This window comes from Pocillopora damicornis, chromosome 10, assembly GCF_964200805.1.
Source record: "Pocillopora damicornis chromosome 10, jaPocDami1.2, whole genome shotgun sequence".
Taxonomy (NCBI): domain Eukaryota; kingdom Metazoa; phylum Cnidaria; class Anthozoa; order Scleractinia; family Pocilloporidae; genus Pocillopora; species Pocillopora damicornis.
The window spans coordinates 1516691-1538338 of record NC_142679.1 but is presented as its reverse complement, the minus strand read 5'-3'; the positions used below and the strand labels follow the sequence as shown (position 1 = coordinate 1538338).

At 37.4% G+C, this 21648-nt stretch overlaps 1 protein-coding gene across 3 annotated transcripts; it reads right to left on the bottom strand.

Annotated features, from left to right (window-relative positions):
• Nucleotides 1-594: 594 nt before the first annotated feature.
• Nucleotides 595-21643, bottom strand: LOC113667674 (uncharacterized). Of its 3 annotated transcripts, none has more exons than XM_089185044.1 (13): nt 21498-21643; nt 21191-21291; nt 17647-17819; nt 16167-16261; nt 10971-11060; nt 9974-10063; nt 9059-9110; nt 8329-8414; nt 7358-7539; nt 6655-6761; nt 6115-6256; nt 5246-5715; nt 595-4627 (listed from the first exon to the last, which is right to left on the bottom strand). In XM_089185044.1, the coding sequence occupies exons 2-13, from the start codon at nt 21268-21270 to the stop codon at nt 3318-3320; spliced, it is 2877 nt and encodes a 958-aa protein (XP_089041170.1). In that variant the 5' UTR covers nt 21271-21291; nt 21498-21643; the 3' UTR covers nt 595-3317. The 3 variants fall into 3 exon arrangements, with proteins under 3 accessions (XP_089041170.1, XP_027039333.2, XP_089041171.1); XM_027183532.2 differs by having other exon boundaries at nt 595-4624; nt 21498-21637; XM_089185045.1 differs by lacking the exons at nt 10971-11060; nt 16167-16261; nt 17647-17819; nt 21191-21291; nt 21498-21643 and adding an exon at nt 10364-10387.
• Nucleotides 21644-21648: the final 5 nt, after the last annotated feature.

Below are 21648 nucleotides of genomic sequence, written 5' to 3'. Positions count from 1 at the left end.
AGATATCACATATGATATCAAGAACTAACATGAATTAAAGGTATGCTGCACGAAAACGATCAGTTTGCACCCACAAGTTGGGGTAAGGGGTGGGGGTGGGGGTGGTTGGACCATACTTCGCGGTTTGTTGATAACATATGACTGTTGGTAAATCAAATGATGAGTGCAAATCTCTTGTCCAGTCCCCCCACGACCAAGTGGTCACAAGGGATTCGAGCATGGTTCATCAAACGTTTTTTTTTTAGATTTCATCTTTCCCAGCCCTTGTTATTCTGCAACACCCACTGTTACTTTCCTTCCAATTAGCGACAATTTTCAAAAACTTCGCGAAAATTCCTGGCCAATATCTCCAAGGGATAATTGAAAATTCATTTTCTTGCGATTTCATTCTCGGATTGATGTATCATCTGGCCTTCAGGCAATGAGAATATGCAGGCTAACGAGCTGATTGGTGTTATCTTAATGAAATACCTAAATTTCCCAACGCTCTAGTTTGTAGGAAAAAGTTTCCCAATGATAAGGGAGAATTAATAATCTGATCTAAGAGTTAATGTGATAAGTAAACGCCAGTAGAAGGAAACAGCCGCACTAAAATCCATATTTAGCCATACCTTTACTGTCATAAACACAAGAAATAGTTTCTCTGTTGTCATAATAAAACGTTCTCTGAACTGTAAATAACACTAGTAATTTTAAAATTCTGCTGCTAAGCCATCTCTAAATATCATGGGGCTTGACTTTATTATCACACCTGGATTAAGTCCGTTTTCTTCTACAAAATCGATCAGGGAGTATGTCGGCAATAATGCATTACTAAACGCGTTAAGTTACTCTATCTTCGCTAGTTTCGCCTAAAACGAATGACACATCGTCCGAAAGAATTATTTATAGCTATAATCTTATTTGCCAGCTTCTTCAATTATTAGGTTTTCAAGCCAGGTTGTCATACTTTGATAGACTCGCACCCAGTCGTTAGTGGTGCCTTCGAAGTGAGAGAAGACTTGAATCTAGATTATTAAGAAAAAGGTGTCATAACGCCCAATATTCTCTCGTCCGAAAAATGCAAATAATAATTGGGTGCGAGTCTAATTTCTGGAAGCTAGTAATATCTCATCATTCAGTTCTGTACATATAATACAAGATTGTATTGCTTATATAGTGGATATATTATTAGACATAAGAAATAATAAGCTCTTTATATATTCCAGATTACATCGTATTACAGTTACAATGATTAACTTACAAGACTGAGTATTCTGAGAAAAACCCAAAGTAATGAAATGAAACACTTTCCAGGCAAGAAACACCATCACATAGAAATGAGTATAAAAATACTTAGGCAGATAAGGACACAGCTGTAAAACGTTGTACAGAGATGCCAAGATTGAAGAGTCTTTTCTCAATGAATTTATTTTGAAAACGTCAGAAACACATAAGGAGTGAAAAGAAAAGGGACCAATTCCAGAGATGTCCGTTTACGTCCTAAAATTGCAAATTGAAGCCTCCTTTCTGTTCAGGGAACACTTGTTCAAGTCCCGACTATGTCCCATGAATAAAATTCCAATATAAATCTAATGATTAAAACACACACGAAACAGGCCGCCGTTTACGTTCATCTAACAACGACCCGAGTAGTAGGTACGCGACTCTTCTTGGGGAAGACGCTCTTTCCACGGCATTTCATTACAACAACGTAACACCTCACTGTTGCCTAGTAATACAATATAGACCGACCCATACTCTGATGAGTCACACAACACAACAGGTAATGGAATACTGTTTCTCAAAGCGTGGCTAATGTTCAACTTTTAACACAACACATCACACTACAATGTTACTAAGAGTGCGATTTAACCGCGCCCTGTTGTTCAGAGGACGGATAGCACTATCCGACGGACAAATCACCATCCAGTGGTTAACTGTGAAGAAAGTTTACTACACTATCACCGGAAAGATGTTTATCCAGTGGATAGCATTATCCACCCTGTGAACAACTAGGCCTTGGTGTATAACCTCATCCGCCCACCGAATTACTAGTCCCTCAAGTTAGAAGTAGCTACGTTACGATTTCAGAGGCTTACTAGTGTCTAGAACTCGTCATTTTCATTCCGATATATCATTTAAATCTTCATTTGTCCTAGTTGCTTTTCAATTTGCTTTTAGCTTTCTAATGTTATTTACCCGACCAAAATACTTTTACGAAGTCTTTTACTAAGAAATTTATTTTCTATAATCCAAATTGGCCTAAACTAATGCGAAATAATTTGTATGGTAGCACGACAATTTAGTTACGATTATATTACGACGTGTTTGTAAAACTAGTACAAGAAATAATTCAAGACACTATTCTCTACTTTAAGTAAGACTTTCTCTTAAGCGGGAAAACTATTCTTTTAAAAAATGTATTAATGTATTAAGCTATTTGTAATCTGCCTAGTAGCCACTCAAAAGTTGCCGAAAATTTAAAGACGAACTATGGATACCTCGATGTTTGACCGATCGATGATCGCGGAAAAACCGCAACCAAACGAATGAAAACTTTGACGAACTATCGACTTCTTCACCAACATAGATTATTCAGGAAATATCTACCAACAAACCAAAGTCACCTCAAACAGATTTAACTGATAAATACAACGTTTGAGGTCACTTTATCGAGTCACTTCTTAACTTACTCCTTAAACTCTTAAGCTGACTAGTTACCGACAACACACCACGAACAAAAAGACTACCGAATGCCGACCGAATTTCTCCCGAAATTTTTATCCGACAAGCAACGTACAGACCGATCGACTGAGTAGCGCGTAGTCGTTTAATCGACGTTCGTGCTGGGGTGAAAATTTACGACCGCTGACTTATTTGGTACCAAGTAAGCGTTTTCACATAATAAAGTATTTCTGTTGCTTTACACATAGAGCAATTTTCAATGGAATGTCGCAAGTAATCCGGAATTACTTAAGTTCTGCTTTACCTCGCTCTGTGGTTAGCCCAGAAAACTCGTGCCATCCTTTCAGACGCAACACCAACAACAGTCGTGGCTTGGTCACCCACATTTTCCCACGCTTTGGGTAGTTTGCCTGTATTAAATATGAGTTATCATCGGCTAACGATAATGCTTTTCTTTGTTATGATAACTTTGGTTTCCGTTCTTCGACAGTCAATTGAAAAATGCTCTTACTAGCTCCCGTTTGAATTGAAGCAACCGTTAACTAAAACGTATAAAAGGGTCGCGCGTCTCTCGGAAGCTAAGAAACAGAGCAGGACTTCCTTTCCCTGCCACACCATTTTCATGCAAACAACCAAGTTAGACTCTCTAGTTATAGGGTAAGCATCATTCTAAGTAAGCTATTTCCACCTTGATGTAAATTTGGATCCACATTCTTCGCACCTCCGGGCTCTTTCTGAAAAGTTTGTTTTTGAAAGCGTTGATTCACACCGGACTGGTTTAAGTGCATACCATTCGGAGGCTGAAATGCATCGGATAGCTGCACAGATTCTGAGAGATGTCCATTGTGAAACTGTTCAGGGTTAGTGTAAGGAGCCATGGTAGTGTTTGCATACAAGCTTGGCGTAATTTCATCCACGCTTGGCATATCTTCGATTTTTGGGGGCAAATTCTGAGCTAGGTTAGTGGCATTAGTTGATGAAAACCACAGGCTAGTGTCTTGACTTGGTACACTTGTGGTGTTGGAGTTTAACATAAAATCAAGAGGAAAATGGTTTGCAGAAGTAGCATCTACGACTGGGTTAAAACCAGCACCCCTTTGAGGGTGGGGTAGTCCATTATGGTTATGTTGGTAGCTCGGCGTAAATGACTGAGGGAGGGTTCCCTCTGGGGAACGGAATGCTGGATTAAACTCCTGCCCATTGTGCAACGATGATGGCAATCCATCAATGGTTGCTGACATCTGACGAATTTCCTGCTTAGATATGCCGTTAACAAAGGCGTTTGAAGAATTCACATGGCTGAGGCTACTCATGTCTGGTAAAAACGGATATACAAAGTTATCTGCGTCGGGTTGTTGAGTTCCAACGAACTGCGTGCTCGTAGCATTGCCTTGAACCATCCCGGGTAAAGTGCACCCGTTTGGTTGATAAGGCGGACGCATTTCACTCTGCAAAGCCTGTGGATAGTTCATCGAACACTCATCGTCGTCATCCGGGAAACTTACCTCAGGTAGAACAGGCGATGAGTCAACTGGATAACCGGCCCAAGGATCAGCGACATTGTGAACACTTCCCCCATTGATAGCAAGTGTGTTATCAGCCCGAGGTAGATGGGTTAAGGAGTTTGCTTCATCACCCATAAGGAATTGTTTGATGCGATAAATCTCTTCGTGAGCCGATTTACTCCGTTTTGAGAACAAATGAGTTGAATCATTCCTGTTTTCCGTCTTGAAGTTGTGACCAGTTCCACTGTGCGCCAAAGTTGGCTTCATCTCCACAGGCTGCCTGTTCAGGTGTGCAGACCCAAACATACACGACTTTGATGAACCTGACGTCAAGTCAAACGTAGGCAATTTAGGACCGCTAGGTTCTGCCACATTGGTTGCACTGCTAAAGTCAGTAATCTCAATATCTTTGGAGTCGTCCAGTAACACTTCATCAGGTATGGCAGTCATTCCTACTATGTAAAGAAAAGAACAACTTTTATTGTTACCTTAACTACGTCATTTTCTTTGTTAAGGATTTCATCAGCCTTAGCAACTACTGGCATAAAGACGATTGTTTGGCAGCTTAAAAGAAGCAATGTCAAATTCGTATAAATCTACCAATGTTCTATCACCCATACTGCAATCTGATCGGTTACGCCGTTCGCTATCTATTCGGTGATGGATAGTAAGCGGTCTTGCAGTGTGTGATTGTAAACAAAATAATAAAAATTAAAAAATAAAAAAACTAGAGCCTCTTTTGTTGTGAGGTTTTGAACGACCAGTGGAAGTGTGCCAAAACAACTAAGATTATTCGCTCTCCATTTCAATGCCTGATAATTGACTCGAGCTTCTTAACTAGCACGCGACAGAAATCTCCCTTTTTGCGAAGTGTAAAGCTACCTTCAGCTTTAAAGTGAAAAAAAATTGGTTCAGTCGGATAGGAAACAAACAAAAAAAATAAAAAAGAATTGGTTCAGTCGTATAGGAAACAACGAAAGAGGCAAGAATAAACCAAGGATGGCTAATTAAAGAGATTAAAACAGATGTTATTTGACACACTTGAAAAAACTGAAACTACGCTTAACACAAACCTTGCCCACTGATGTTACCAGTTTCCCTGGAGGTGGCCAGAGGTGGCATGGCAGCTGAAACAGGTCTGTTGGACGAGAATGATCTACCCAATGGGGTTGGTATCCCTGTGTGTGTCCCACTTGATGCACCTGTTATGCCTTGTGGAAGTAGTCCGTTTGGTGGGGGTGGGGGTGGGGGATATGATCTTTCTACTGCACACGGCAAATCCACTGGGCGTGGTTCATCTGGTACATTTTGTGACCGGGAAGGAACAGATGAAGGAACAGATGAAGGAACAGCGCCCGTTTGAAGTCCATTCGCTTGTGGTGGTGGTGGTGGTGGTGTTTTAAGCCCTTTTTCTTGACTAATTACCTTCATACGTGCATTGTGGTCATCCTCACCGGGAACCGAAGGAAGAGACTTCTGACGAGACTTCCATTCAAGGAGCGCTTCATAACAAACCTTTCTGAAGTATGGACCTTGTTCATTGCTGAAAGAAGTAAAAAAATTTTACGAGAAACTCAATGAGAAATTTAAAGCAGACGCAAGGTAAATGCATGTCGAATCCCTTGCACTGTGTACAATATAGTTAGAAGATCTTCCTATAAAACAACCCTATAAGGGAGTAGTTATGATTTATAATTAGCACAAGGAGAAGGTCTGTTTCCCATTTTTCAACAGTCCACCATCGTGGAAAAAGCCCTCTCTTCCCCTCCTCACACACAGGCGCATCATATTCCCACGAGAATCACACTCCCACGCAAGTCCCATTCCCACACGAGTCACACTCCCACACTGCGCAAATAAAGAAGAGGACTGGTGACGAGTCAGTGCCCTGTACATCACTTTAAACCAAAACTAAAAGAGGAAAGAAAATTGTTCGACTCACTTCAAAAGAACATTGTCAGCAGTAATAGCCTCTGGCTTGTTATTCTTATCATACAGAGTCCTTGCCTTCCCTCTGATCCACTGAAATACTCCTTGACCATTTGTAAGCCTGAACACTATTTCACATACTCCTGTAGCTGTGACTACGATGACAAAAAAAATGTGTATGTTAAATACCTCTCTGCGATTTAAGTCAGTATATCGAAGCGCCTCTCGAGTTCTCAAAACTCACCCCAGTTTGAGTAGCAAGAAGTGCCTAGGGGTGCTACTCCTTTGGAAATGTATTCTCGGCCATCACAGAGTGCTTGTGATTGCTCGCGAGGGTAGCGCGTACACTGTCCATTCACAAGAGCCAGAGACTTAAATGGTCACCTTAGTAAACATTAGTTGGTCGCATCAAGCAACGCTTTCTCTCTCGAACACCTTGATTGACGCAACCAAACGACAGCTGTCACGAAGTCTAAGAAACAAACGCATATAACTGCGGACAACTACCGATGATAAATTAAAATCCCCTCTACGGTAACAGAAGAGTGCTTACTTTGTTGGTGGGCCAACATCAGACTTGGGATATCGTCAGGATGAGCAATCATATAACCAGTCATATTTACAGCCTCCTTATCAGGATAAAACAAAGATTTCTGTCCTCTGTCGACACAAACAGAAATAAAACAGTAACTGTCAACATTGCGTTGAATAAGCAATAGAATACAAGTTGTAAAGCCAAGTTAAAACACTTTAAAGAAGCCCCCAAAGTGCAACGCTGCAAGGGGTTCCTAAAGGAACTTCATTACTGTCAAGTTGTTAGTTTCCTGTATTGGGAAAAGATTTCCGCTTGTCTATATGACCTTCAGCTTGAAACTCATTTACAACCTAAATGTTAGGTCACGCAATTTTAAGACCTTATCAGGCGGCTACGATTTTCATGGCTGCCTACAGGAAAGTGCAAATGCAGAGTGTGCTACCAAATTTTCGGCAAGCGAAAAGATAGGCAGGTGAAAAAAGGAAAGAGCGTCAGAGTAAACAAAAATGGGGGGGGGGGGGGGGGGAAAGAGGGGGAGAAGAGAAGGAGAGCTTCTCATCCCACTGCTGATTCCTCCTAAAACCGTCCAGCATTGTTTTTCGCCAGGCATTTTTCCAGCTATTTCGCTCATCCTTTCTTCCTTGGAATTTCAGTGGTACAGGCTAGTTTGTAAGGGACTTTGGAACAATTTCTGCCACATGGATTTAAATATGAAACACACCTTGTGTCAAGCTTGCGTACCCTCAGATCTAGTCCCATCTTACAACTGTACAACTGAAGCAACTCTTTAGGAGTACTGGTAAATGGATTGGCGGGGTTGACTGGAGTAACAAGAGCAAATAATCCAAACTGCTTCTTCTTGCCATTCAGTAGAGGCTTGATTTTTCCGTCAAATTTAAATGACTGTGTGATGATCGAAAAATAAGAACCACATTCACCCTTTCGCTCCTAAAATCTGATTCTTAATTCTACCCTATAACTGTTACACATTTCCTTGTCACTTAGTTATGAGAATTTGATGTTAAATCAAGGCAACAACCTCTACCCAATAAGTTTGGGTATTCTCATTATCTGTTTTCTGGATTAAGTATGGATATTATAGGGAGAAGTTTCATGTAAATCCCTTTTGAAGTTTGAGGGTTAACACAAAACAGGGTCTGGAACCAAGTTTAAGATTTGGCAATAACACCAACAATAAGAATTAATATTAAAAATACCTTTAACAACACTGAACCAATCAGAGCAAGCACATTTCTATCATCACTTCCCCCCGGTTATGCAAAGGATGGATAACACTAACCACTGAATAAATCTCTATCCAGTGGACAGCACAGTTGGCTTTGTTAACGCTTATCCGCTGTATAGCGATTCAACCATCCAATAGCATAATTTACCCCTCAAACAACCAAAGCCTGAGCTACTACTATTGAAGACTGAGCCTGAACGTAGTTGAGTTTGATTGACACTGTAAATGATTGCAGTCGTGCATGTCGCTTTTAAGGAGTGTTTTTTCTTAGGAAAGGCGTGAGAGGATAAAAAAAATAAAAAACGGTGGTGTTTAAAGAAAGAAAACCTGTGATTGTGACTTTGGGATACTAAACTTCTAATGCCACGGAGGCATTACCGAAACTACAACTCGTGTAACAAGTTTTACCACAGCTTCGTGTTTTACTACTAACTGTAACTACCTACCCTATAGTAGAATGGACTAACGTGGCTTGACTGTCTTCCTGCATGGCACTTGATGCTGCAGAAGCACAATTGAGGAATTGGTTGTTCTGGAAACAAAGATTGTTAAAGTTATTTTGGGTTTTGAACTTTTGATGATTTTTTCTACAATAGACTAGGTTTCAAGAGTAATTTTCACTTCGGTGTTGAAAGTAAATCTGGGATGTTATGGTCATTTTTCAAATTCATTAAAAAATAAATAAAATTTTAAAACTAGAAGTAATCACAGGTTACGGAGTGCGTTTGAGTTACCAGTTGACTTTAGAGTCTGGCGTGGTTGTTCGTGTCAGCTATTTTGTTAGGAAAAGCCTAAACTCCTTATACAGTCAGTTAGAGATTGGTTCCCAAAAATTGCTTTAACCCATTCACACCTAAGCGTAACACGTGCCTACGCAAAAGTTAAAATTTGGAGAAACAAACAGGTACACGGATCGGATTTCAAAGTAAATAAGCAAATTTGTCTGTGTGTGAAGATAATTTATGTTACATGGAATTATCTTTAACTAAAAAGCAAGACGAAAGTGATCGAGAAATAATTCGGGACGAAAGCTTTATTCAAAACAGTTCTTGATTTGCTGTTAGAAGCTAAAAACGTCCACATTGGTTACGTTTAAAAATAAACTTCTGTAAAATTATTGGTAAATTGAATACTGATAAAGACTGGAGAATTTCACACAGAGTTCAATGTTGATACCTTCCAATTCTTGACAATCAAGTCCTATTCCGTTTTCCAACTCGACAATTCTCTTCAAAAAAAAAAAAAAGTAGAGATAAATGGGTCAGTTAGTTAAGTACAAAAACTTAGCGAAATGAAGTATTTATCGCAGGACAAACTTGCCGTTTGATATTTCACTATTTCAGGCTCTGTATGATAGCTTCCTTAAGTAAGCATGGAAAGAATAATTGAGCCCCCAGCCATCCCTCCCTTGCGTCTCAATCACTGACATGATCAAACTCAAGAACAAATAAGAGTACAATTTTTTTTTAAAAAAAGTCAAAATCTTGTGCACAGTAGCTAAGTAATTACCGAGCAGGCAACCTAAAAGATGTGCACCAGTGAGGAGTAAGAAAACTTCACATTAACCAAACCAACATTTAGTCTCCTAAGATGGTTGGGGGGTGAGGTATTTAGCCCTTTGACTCCACTGATCTTAAAAGAAAATTCTCCCTTCTGGATGCCACCATTTCCTTGTAAAGTATACAAAATAATTTGGCATTGGATCAAGATAACACCCTGCAGCTCATAAGCCTGCCTATTCTCCTTACAAGCTCGCAGGATAGTGTGTTAAAATCACATTTGTTTGGGGGATTAATACATAAAATCTTTCAAACATTCAGCGTTACTACATTCTCCAAATTTAAATTTCATAGTATTGTCTGAAAAGAGAATCCTTTAAGATTGTTCAATGTAAATTGTTTGCTTTGTGAAAAGAAAACCTGGCCTGGTTGTTCAAAGGTTGGATAACGCTATCCACAGGATAAATCTCTATTCATTGAATAACACTATACATCTTGCCATCACTTATCCCCTGAATAGTGATTTGTCTGTTGGATAGTATTATCTGCCCTTTATACAACTGGGTCCTGATTAATAAGACAGATAACTCACAGCTCTTGCAGACCGTCGTAAGCATCTTTCAAATCCTACAACATCTTCCTGGTGTACAAAATTGAGGAAATTCTGGTGCATCAAAAATGTCTGTTGAAAGAGGAATCATTTCATTTAGTCTTCAACAAAATAACAGCCCAGGCATAACTGGTAAGTCTTCATGGCTCCAGTGAACATCCACTGGTAGAGTTAATCTGACTTTGTTAAGTTATTGCAACTTCCTAAAGAGTTGGGCTGGGTAGATTTCATGTTTGTAACCCTTGCATGGAGGCAAGATGTGGAGAGGGGGAGGAAACTCTCGCTACCTACTGGGGTGATGCTGATAAGAAATTCTAAAACAATAAACCTCACAAAATAGAGAGAAGTGTGTGTGACTCCTACTGAGCTAACCATCATCATCCTTCAAAGAGACTTCAACCATCCCATCTCTCCTGCATCGGGGTTTTTCTGCTTCCCCTTCACCTGAGCTAATAGGACACCCAAAAATGACAAAAAATTGCACCCTAATTATCTTCATTCAGACTCTTTAATAATAGTATATGTATTTCTTCATTTCAAACCCCTTAAGCTGGAGCTTAACTCATTCTTAAAGCCTGGCCCTAGTTGCTTGAAGGGTGGTGAATGCTAAGATTTATTCATGGATAGCACAGAGTATTTTGTTACCACTACCTTACCCACTGGATAGTGATTTATCGGTTAGATGGCATTATTGGTCCTACAAACAACTGGGCCCCTTTTTTTAAACTTTGCTTACTTATAAGGCCTGGTATCACAACCTTCCAAGGATAGTTTTGTTTTCTTGCACGAGTTTTTGTTTCATACTGTGTCTAATTTACCTTAACCCTTTACACCAATACTAAATTCTCTGAACTAACATTACAATAATTGTATGGTTGACAGTAAGGGGAATTACAAATTTGATCTGGGAGTTGGAGGGTTAAGTGATCTTTTTGGGTTTTTTTTTTTTTTAATCATATACATCTTCTTCATTAGTTACCTGAGTGTATCCAAGATATCTATAGACATTCTCTGACGCAAAGAAGACATCTCCTGAATCTGACAGAACCAGGAAAAAGGAATCCAAGGCCTGATGGTCATAGCAAGATTAAAAAGATATTTAGCATCCTGCCAGACATTAATAACTCCATGCACCTACTTTAGAATCCTTGCAATTGGCTCGCAGCATTGCAAATTAAGTTCCTTCTTTATTTCCTGTTCTATTTTTCCAAGAGATATGATGGATTTACAACCCCAAACTTCTCTAGACACATTTACCACCAATATAAACGATTTTAATTGTATTCATATATAACAAGAGAATATTTGCAAGCTAGGCAACACAGGTGCAAACAGCTTTCAGTCTTAAACATGATCAATTGCGTACTATTCAAAAAAAAGCTTTCATCAGTCAATTAGTGAAGAGCAACCATTTTCTTTCCAGGTTCAGCTGCAAAGTTTTGGTCAATCATTTGCTTTGAACAAAAATTTGTTTGCAAAGGTAAGTAATGGTAAACCATGAAACCATGACAAAAGCAACCACCATCATGAAATGCAAAAATATGTAAATTAAGAACTTCATTTCAAACATGCATAGTCATGCTGCAAAACATGAGTTTAGGTGCCTATGCATGTGAGTTTATCTGTCATTTAAGGCCAGCAATCAGGAACAAGTGTCTGGAGGCATCATCATGCTGATCATCTCAAAGCATTTCCAGCTAATCGATAAGTAAAAAAAGACATCTTGTAAGATGTTTCTGGAAACAAATATCATTTGTGGTTATGTAAACTGCAACTGCAAAATGCCCTGCAGCAATTTGAAAACAAACTTGTTAAGAATACTTAAAACCTATAAAAAAAGTCTCCAAATTTGTCCTATATTTATCACAAATTAGCAAATAACAAAAGACAAGCCACTCAAAAGTTTTCAGGGGCCTATTTTTAGAGTCTAGTTAAACAGTCACACCTGGAAGCCATTTAGAATAAAGTGAAATGTGTTAATGGTAAATTGTCCACATGAGCTACTTTAAGTAGATTTTTAAAAAAAGCAATCCTACTGTAACTGTCTATATGTCATAATCTTTAACACAGTTGACCAAAATTCACATGTCTATTAAAGGAAGTTGACAAAATGCATGAAAGGTCTCTTACATAACGCAATTAACATAACAGACAATAAACTCTAGAAACTTCTTTAAATTTCAAATGTCAGACAGTGCATGATGTTTTCCTGTCTGAAACGCATCTTGATCTAATTATCCGTGAACTTGAACTTGAAAATCACTGTTGGAAAACTGCTTCTTTTAGATTATTCTTCAGTTTAAATTGAAATCTAGGTTAATCTCTTACGATTCCAATTTACGACGAGAAATTCTTCTTTCCCTCAACAAATTTAGCATTATGTTTCACTCTCATCCTGTAATCAATACTAATTCTCTTAATCCCATTGCTTGTCTGTTTTTCATGGCAAATTATGATTTTCCAAAAATAACTGACAAATTGACCACTTCATGCACTCAGAGTATTTACAATGGGTAAAACGTTCACTTGAGTGACCGATTTGAATTTATCCTAATTTTGACTTCAATGAAGGTCAACTGGAATTTGCTTTTGATTCTTTAAATAGTAAAAATGCTTGATGCTTAAATCATATATATACAAACCTATACCTATAAATGTAATATGCTGGCTTGGCTCCTGGAGTAAGAACTGTCAAATTGGGGATCAGTTTCACTTTAAGAACAGAGATTCAGAGGAATTATAACAACACAAAAACATGTTATTATTTTCTCTCGCTTTCTATGACCTTTTTCTCTTAGCCTTGCACTAACCAGCAAGCTCTATTAGTCTCTAACTACAATATTTCATAATTCTCTCCTCAAGCAGCAAACATTTCCCCCCAAATTTTCTTGCAAGAAATGTACTGATATTGCATGGAGAACTTAAACATTGATCACTTCTACAAGTTTGAGGGTTAAGAGCTTCTTGCCTTCACAATGGGTGTGGATAACTGTCTGAATCAGCAGCGTTTGTCATTGGTACATGATATGTCTCAGGATATACCACACCCTTATGTTAGTGCACAAGACTATACACCACAAGGTGTAAGCTTGAGCTCTGTCTGAGATGGTGATGTGCTCTTACAAGAACAAGACACATGACTCAAATAGTGTTAGTCTTTCCAAGAGCATACAAACATATCAATGCAGATGAAATGTCATGGAAACCCAGAAAAAATGCTGAGTGTGGATAACACGCGATGGGTAGCATCACAAACAGAGGGTGAGCCTTAGTGCAACTGAAATTGCAATCTACTCTTCCAACAGTGGGATAGCATTAAGGTGCACCTTAATGCAACTGAAATTACAATATGCTCCCCCAGCAATGGGAGTTGGTCTTGTTTGGATACTCTGCCTTGCACCTTTCCTTAACCATTTACACCCTTGGTGACCAGCACCTAATTTCTCTTGCAAATTATACTGCTGAATCAATCATTATGACCACAAGAATGAAGATAGTGATCACCAACCTACAAAGTTTTGATTGTTAAATGAATTTTCCATGTCAGTACCAAAGGAAATGTAAGGACAAGATTATGGATAATATACACACTGATGTTAGGCATAAAGGGCTAAGTACTCTTGGTTGAGCTTGCTACGTTTCAAATTAGCAAAAAAGATTTTTTGGGGGGCATGCAAGCCATTCAGATCTGTTGTGACCTTTGTGAATAATTAATCATGCATTTCAAAGTTCAGTACATGACAGACAAAAAGAAGAGCAATTTGTGAAGCAGCTGAGTACATGATATTTTGTGGTTTTTTTCCTGTTTCGTGAAAACCTCAATTAAGTTTACTACATATAGAGAAGACTTTTAAATATTAGTCTGGTAGAGAGAAATGCAGAACAAGTAGGAAGACATCAAGAAGGAATTAAAATGCCTAAAGATGGAAAAATTAAAAAATGATGAACTTGAAAATTTTGAACTACATTTTTTTATGTTTTTTATTTTTTATCATGACATGGTTTATTTCAGGAGTCTAATCAAAACCATTGCTAAAAATAAGGACTAATGTTTGCATGGTTTGTTGGGTTTGACCCTTGACTGCGGCAGCCTGACGGCTTGTTTTGAAGTCTTGCCAGGTTCAATTATTCACGGTGCATGTGGAGTTGAAAGTCTCCACATGCTCTTAAAAAAATGGAACTATTGACAAATACATTTGTTTCGCCAGATTTGTGTAGCATTTCAGTCACTTAATCTAACACCACAACAACAGTGCATACACAGCTCATGCTTGATTTGTTTTGATCGATTAGATCCACTTGTTTTGAATACAGAGTTGATTGGCAACCATGAATTTCAAATCAAGTCAACACCCTCCCATCAAAAAGGATCACAATGACTTTTGTTTCATGAGTTAAACTCAGTATAAACATACTAGCTTGAAATCAAATCCTAAGCTTTTTACATTGTTACAGAGGGAAATAGTCATATAAATAAGGGCAAAAATACCTCTGTGGAAAAAAAAAAAAGAAATTAAGGGCAGAAATAATTTATGTAAAAATTAAAGAGTATCTCGCATCAGGAGGTTAGAAACATGAATTTCTCTCTTCATCTAAATTTAGGTCCAATCACCAGCAAAAATATACTCATTCACATGTAAATTATCAGAAACAATGAAATATCACTAAAAACAACTAAAGGTTATGGCCGAGTGCTTCATCATACAGTCTGTTATCGCGCCCTCTTAAACTTCTCTTTAAGCAATGAATATAAAACAATTGAACTTCATTAATTTTGGTACCAGCCGTTTTTCATTTTTCTTAATGTTAAAAACATGAGACAATATACAGCTTGATCATTCATCTTGGCAAATTTAATGGGAAGTACCTATCCATGTCAAGTGCCAATATATTTAATTCATGTTAATGGGCAAACGTGAGATGAATAATGATTTTTTGGCCATGTTGATAACAAATTTTAAATTTTGAATTTTATGTATTTGAAAAATAAATCATGCAAATAATTTTGACAAATAACTGAATTTTGAGGGTAGTTGATCTTTGTTATTTATCACATTCTTAATGTTTAAAAAGCTCTTCTCTAAACATACAAATGTGTCTAGTAATTAAACAAAGCTGTCACAATTTTATCTAAATGTTATCAAAAAAGGTAAAAGGAATTCAAAATATAATACAGGGCAGACAAAATATATATTATCCATCATCAAAAAATTCCATAGAGCCAATAGTGTTTCTGATGGTAACCCACTTAATGAATCCAAGCAAATGAAGGGAAAGACAGAGTTAAGAGAAATACAGCGGTAGATCTTTGAATGGCAATCAACTCGCCACTGCCCATCAGAAGAGAGAGATAAAAATTCAAGAGGGACTCCTGATCCCACATGAACTTCTTGTAAATTTTTTGAAGTGAAAAAAAAATTTATTGAATCTATTTGTTCAGCAGAGGCCACTTGGGGTTTAACTCCAGACACCCCATCCAATAATCAAGATAGGGACAATTCTGACTCTTCTCTGCTTAAGGAGCAGTAATTGAGGATGTTACATCCTAAGAGGAAAATATTGTCCACAAAGATGTTCTCGGTAGTAAAATGTGATGGATACTGAAGCTCATGTTACATACAACAACTCATAAAACTGCCTATCTGCAAAAGAAAACTTCCATAGGTTTTCCTTGTTACCTCCACCATCAATTCATAGATTGATAATTAATTGCCTGAGAAAGAATAACCTAAGGAAGACCAAATTGTGTTCCAAAAGGTAGAATAATTTTTCCTCACAAGACAAGGACGTGATCAGCTAATGCCGACATAAATCATGCTATCTCAATCATGAAGCTTGTAAAATGTGAAGTTACACAAAGTAGATGGCTTGAAATGCATAAGGGGGGCTATTTAACTCCAACAGCCCCAATGCGATAACATTACCAACCCTGAATCATCTCTGGATATGCATAACACCACCTACTTGCATTGTCAATGGCTTGTTATTTTAACTCCATAACCACAGACAATAGGGACTTAAGAAAGTCCAAAGAGCAATGCTTAGGAAAACCTCGATAAAAAAAACCCAAATGATTGCCATTCCTTTCTTTCTTTTTTATTCATTTTTTGAAGAATTTCATGAATGGTGCCCCATGAAATAACATTAAAACCTGCAACAAATCAAAAACACTTACCTCCAATGAAATATCACTGACATTTATGTTCATCTCATCAAGTTTCTTGGTTATGTCATTTACAGATGCATCATCCACACATCTCTTTCTTTTCCCTGAGAAGGAAAATAAACTTGGTTTTACAAATAAGTTAAAGCTGCTTAAGGGAGTAGGTTCCTAAAGAAACTGGGGAGCTGCAATGGTAGGAGAGTATAACAGGGTAATTTAGTATTGTCAACGGAGTTGATATTATTAATTGGCCACAACAAAGAGTTTAAAAGCTGATGTTTCTAGCATAAGCCCTTCACCCTTTACTCTGACAAAGGACTAAGCTTGAAATCTCAGCTTTTCAACTCTTTATGGTGGCCAATTTATGTTATCAACTCAGTTGATAATACTAAATTACCCAGTTAAGGATATGGTATACCACAGTTTTTTTTTGGCAATTTTTTTAAAATTTTTCAAGTCAAACTATTTTAAAAACAGATTCCAAGGACACAATTGGTAAAATATTGAAATGCACAGAAGTTTTTACCAAAAGATATTCATTCTTCAGTCTGCCAAAGTGTGAACAGCCAATTATGATATGACAGAAAATGCTTTCCATTGCATAAATCTCCTGGTTTCAGTATCACATGTGAATTTGATCAGATCTGAAACCTGATTGCCTCACTTGAGATAGTATTACCTACATCACACTAAAACAAAACAAAAAATTGGCCAGAGAGCACATCTCTTAATCTTTCCATTGGTATATAAATGTAACTCATGGCTGTTACACTCCAAATAGCACATTGGCAATTTTTTCATAAAGGACACCTGGCAAGGTCTACGATATCTATAAGAACCTGAAATAAGCCAATACGAAATAATGTCAAACTGTCAACAGTGAGGTGATGCTGAAGAAGACTGAAAGATCTCCAGAATTTTTTAAAAAACATACATTTTAACATTTGGCAAAGAGTTATAGAGTGGGGAAGGGGATATTTGAACCTGCCTCACTCCCCCCCTCTCTGCCTCTTCCTGACTGGACACAACTCCATCTCAAAATGGTGACTATTATGTCAAGGTGCAGCTAATTATAGAAAAAATATTCATTACATCGTCATTGAGAGGTTGTGAATTTGCAACCATTATCACCAATACAGAGTGATAGCCATGTCATGTGGTTTTCATGAGAATGCATCCTATTCCATGCTGTGCTTGAATTTGACTGTCACTGTGTCTTTCTTGGTTTACAGTGAACATGTACCTCACAAGTTACTAGTCAGGGAATAGTTTAGGCATTATTGTATCATTATAATTCCTCCATTTTCAGACATTCCTTCTTGTTGCAAACAACTTCCTGGCCATCAAGAGCTGCTTAATATGGAACTAAGAGGATTTCCATAGCATTTAGTCATGCTATTTCCGAAAGTAATTGATTAATCTTCACCAGTAATAATCATAGGATGCAGCCAACAGCGATAAACAAGTACTTCAAGGATGCAGTTGAACTTACCAGACTGAAGATAATTTTGAGTTTGGAAATAGCTGACAGATAGTTTCAAAACTGTCAGTTTATCCAATTTTGATCTGGCATCTTCTGGCAGCGGGAGAAGACTGCCAAGCTCCTCCAAAGTTGCATTTATCTTTTCTCTGTGCCGCCTCGATGCACTCTGTGGAACTTTCGTCCTGTGTTCACATACAATAATTTGAATTACACGATTAACCACAATTTAAAGAGTTTGCATCACGCAAAAATAAAATAATTTTGCTACTAAATGTCTAACATGTTACAATAGTGACTTTAGGGCACAATTTAATTTTGTTGACTGAAATGTCAAAGATCGGAACTTGATGTATTATGTAACATAACAAAAATAGAGTATATCATCGACTAATAATTATTGCACAGTTTGAGTTATTTTGAGTAGTTCTTGGCGGTACTATCCCATGGCTTGCAACACTAACTGCAATTACTACACACCCCTCACTGTCATTCTTTCAAATTTCTTAGCATGAAGCCATCTCAAAAACCATTTTTAATTTCATTTAACATGGAACTTTAATTAAGTTAAAGGACTTCTAAGCTTAATATGAGTTACTCATGCACAAAATAAAAACAAAAGTTCCACAAATACGTCTTTAATGCAAACATCTGTTAAAACTCCCAAGAATCAAAGGGCACAGTCCAGTATGACATTTAAAAAGGACAGAGAAAGAAAAAAAATTGAATGATGAATAGACTTCAAAGTTCATTGGGTTATACTGAATACTCTTCAAGCAGGCAAGTTCAACAAAGATCCTTTTACCTCTAAAGACACAAAACAAGGCAGTTTAACAATCCAAGGAATGAATAAAAACAATCAACAGATGAGTAAGCATTTGAACTAGCTTAAAACTTTGACCAGAGCATCAATCTAAGCTGAAGTTATTCCAAGAATGTTTAATTCCCTACACAAAGTATAGCTTTTCCATTCAGTTCTGACACTACACTACTGGCACCCCAAAATAATAGGTTAAACAAAATCTTGGTTTAGATTTCTTTTGTGTGTATTTGTCTTTAATTTCAATTAGCAATGAGTTGCGTGACCATAACCACATTTATTAGAAATGTAAATTTAAAAAAATTAACACAATTGAGCAGTATGCTGCTATACAGAAATAACTTTGGTAAAAACAGAGCTAGGGAGAAACTTTCTTTGTGGGAATAATCACTTGAGACTGTGGTTGACTATAAATTTAAGTTTGTATGAAGAGAGACTGGCATGCACATGGCTCTTTTCTGAGTCAATAAAGTGCAACTTCAGAAGTATTGAAATTAATCCAGCTCCATTAGAACACTTATCTTTCTTGGTATCTTTCCTCTAAAATTAACTGTCAGTTATATTCTTTTCCATGCGGTCACTTCTTAGTGATAATAACCACTATTGTTTAGTTGAGGCTCAAGGGATGGTCTATATAAGCCTCTATAACAAATTTCAATGTGGAAAGTGTGTTAATTGTCAGAAAGGCTTAAGGAAGAAATCTTAGATGGACAATTTGATAACACTACACACATGTCATATCAAAATTACTATTGGTATGCTTTTAGATAATCTCTATGCAAATCATTTGGGATGACTGTTAAAGATATGACTGTTAGCAGACCTAAAAAAAACTACTTGCAGACAAATCAATTCCTAACCTATGCTCAATTTGAGTCAAAAGAATTTTTCTTTTGATTTCTTAATCTAATAAGGAACTTAATATGTCTACATAGCTACAAAGATTATCAGTGAATTGTTTGGCAGATAATATGATGGGCTGGTCAACTTCTAAAATCTTGATCTAGTAAAAGAGAAATTAATAATTTCATATCTAAGAAAAATCAGATATTTTCAGCCAATGCCACCTTAGAGAAGTTTCATCACTCATCATCAATTCATGTGTCATTGATCCATTTTATTTTTAACCGGACATGAGTGTAACCAGTCAGTAATTTCCGTGACCCATACCAACACCATATTGGAACAGATCACTGTTGGTACTAGAATTCATCTATTGCTTTACAAAATGCATCACTCTTTTACATTATCTTCCAGTTCAAAGCTTAGTCTAATTTGATATTTGAGAATGCACTGCAATGTTGTACTTTGCTCTCTAGACATTCATAAACATTGCCATGCCTTCCAATGCAGACAGATTTTGAGATAAAAAAAATATTACCCCTCTAAATAAAATAAAATTGCAGGATGATAAATAGGAATAAAATAGCCCGTTTGGTTCCGTCTTACAGAATAAATACATAAATCATCCACATGGGGAGGGTTTAAAAACCTCATTATCATCGGTGTAACACATGGCAAAGGAAACTCTTTCAAAACATTTACATATTTAATCAGTTCACAAAAGGAACTAAACATTTGTATTGAAATTTCAAGGACATCGTTCACAAGTTACAGAGCTCCGTGCAAATCCAATGAAGAGGTTCCGAAGAAGATATTTTTTACTGCATCATGACGCTTTTAAATATCAATAAAATTATGGTATACGAGACGGCGATCAATTAGGTAATACGCGATCGGGTGATGCTGTAAGGTAAGGTGGCCGTCAAACTGCCAGAGGGTGTATTACGTTTTGAGTTAGCGCATACTTCCTAACATGCAGTGAACACTTACTACAAAGAGTCTTTAATTACTGAAACCGTTAGCGCTGGTTGCCGTTTGGGCTTGGTCGCTTGGAGTATATATTGAAACTCGAATCTGAAGGAATATGAACGCATTGTAAACAGCAGAAGAACAAAGTGTTTTAAGTAGATGAAAAAATATTTGTCAATGAAAACTGATTGGTTCAGCTGCTCCCATTTGCCTTATTTCAATCGAACACCACCTGAAGGCAGACGATAATGTTCCAAACTTTTCCTTAAATACCATAAACTAGCATTTAACGCAATCAAATTGAGGCTAGTTCTTACGTCTCTCTTTCAATGTAATGTGTCGCATTTTCGCTGCATTGCTACTATACCTCACGCTTAGAGCTAGATCTTAGAGCTAAATAATTTCAATCCGGGCTATAAATTATACATTACGAATTCTATCGACACGATAAACCATTTATTAAATGCCCCGGCAAAAAAATAAAAGATCGAACTCTTTGATAATCCTATGGACTACAAAACAAATCATCCGAGCGTGTAAATGTTTGACAGCGTAAAAAGACCCGAAAATTATTGACGTGAAGGTAACTAACAGAGAGATCTTTTCAATCTCCGTCTTGATTAATGACGGCTAGTTTCTGCAGCACAAAGCTTTGCAATGCTGGTGGAAATTAACATGGCGAAAACTGAACTCTAAGAAGATTATTATCAAATACAGGAATCTATCAGCAAAAGAACTAGGTTCGTTCGCTTCTGATCCTTTCCTAGATCTCCCAGTAGTTTAAATGTCACTGCAGTCAAAGGAGCAAACAAGTTGCTAAAATAATGAATTCTTTAATTGCGTGCTTTAGTATGCAGTGTGAACTTGAATAACTGCACTGTCACCTACACGGTCGTTTATTTATAGTGCGAAGATTTAGTTTACCTCTCTTGTTCCGCCGCCTGGTCGCAAATCTTGCGCTTTCTGTCTTTACCACCTGGATTACAACCACCGTTAGCTTTCATTTTCCAGTTTTCCCGCTAAAACTGAAAGCATAAACGATTACATCCTCGTTAGATAGTAACACCATTTGATAAGCCACACAGAAATTCTTCACGTCGCCATGTTTTTAAAAGCTGTGTCGATCTGTCAAAAATTACAATATAGGCGCAAATTGACGCCTCCATTTGACACTATCATGCAAAAAAACGAAGCTTTACGCTATGAGGCATCGAAAAACGTTTCAATTTACCTGAAAGAGTCGTGAATTGGCTCCTTACAACCTTTTGAAAGTAGCCACGGTCTTTCTCAAACTAACCGGAACGCGGTAGGGATTCCAAAGGCCGAGTTTGTCCACAAGCCAAATGCGTGATACTGGAGTATTGATAAAGCGCGGTCAGACT

What these genes read in the sequence shown, in the direction of transcription:
- LOC113667674 (XM_089185044.1), bottom strand. Translation starts at nt 21,270, where the DNA reads ATGAAAGCTAACGGTGGTTGTAATCCAGGTGGTAAAGACAGAAAGCGC. An exon ending in GATATCTTGGATACACTCAG is followed by an intron (nt 10,064 to 10,970) that starts GTAACTAATGAA and finishes CTCTTTCAACAG; the next exon opens with ACATTTTTGATGCACCAGAA. An exon ending in TACGACGGTCTGCAAGAGCT is followed by an intron (nt 9,111 to 9,973) that starts GTGAGTTATCTG and finishes TTTTTTTTGAAG; the next exon opens with AGAATTGTCGAGTTGGAAAA.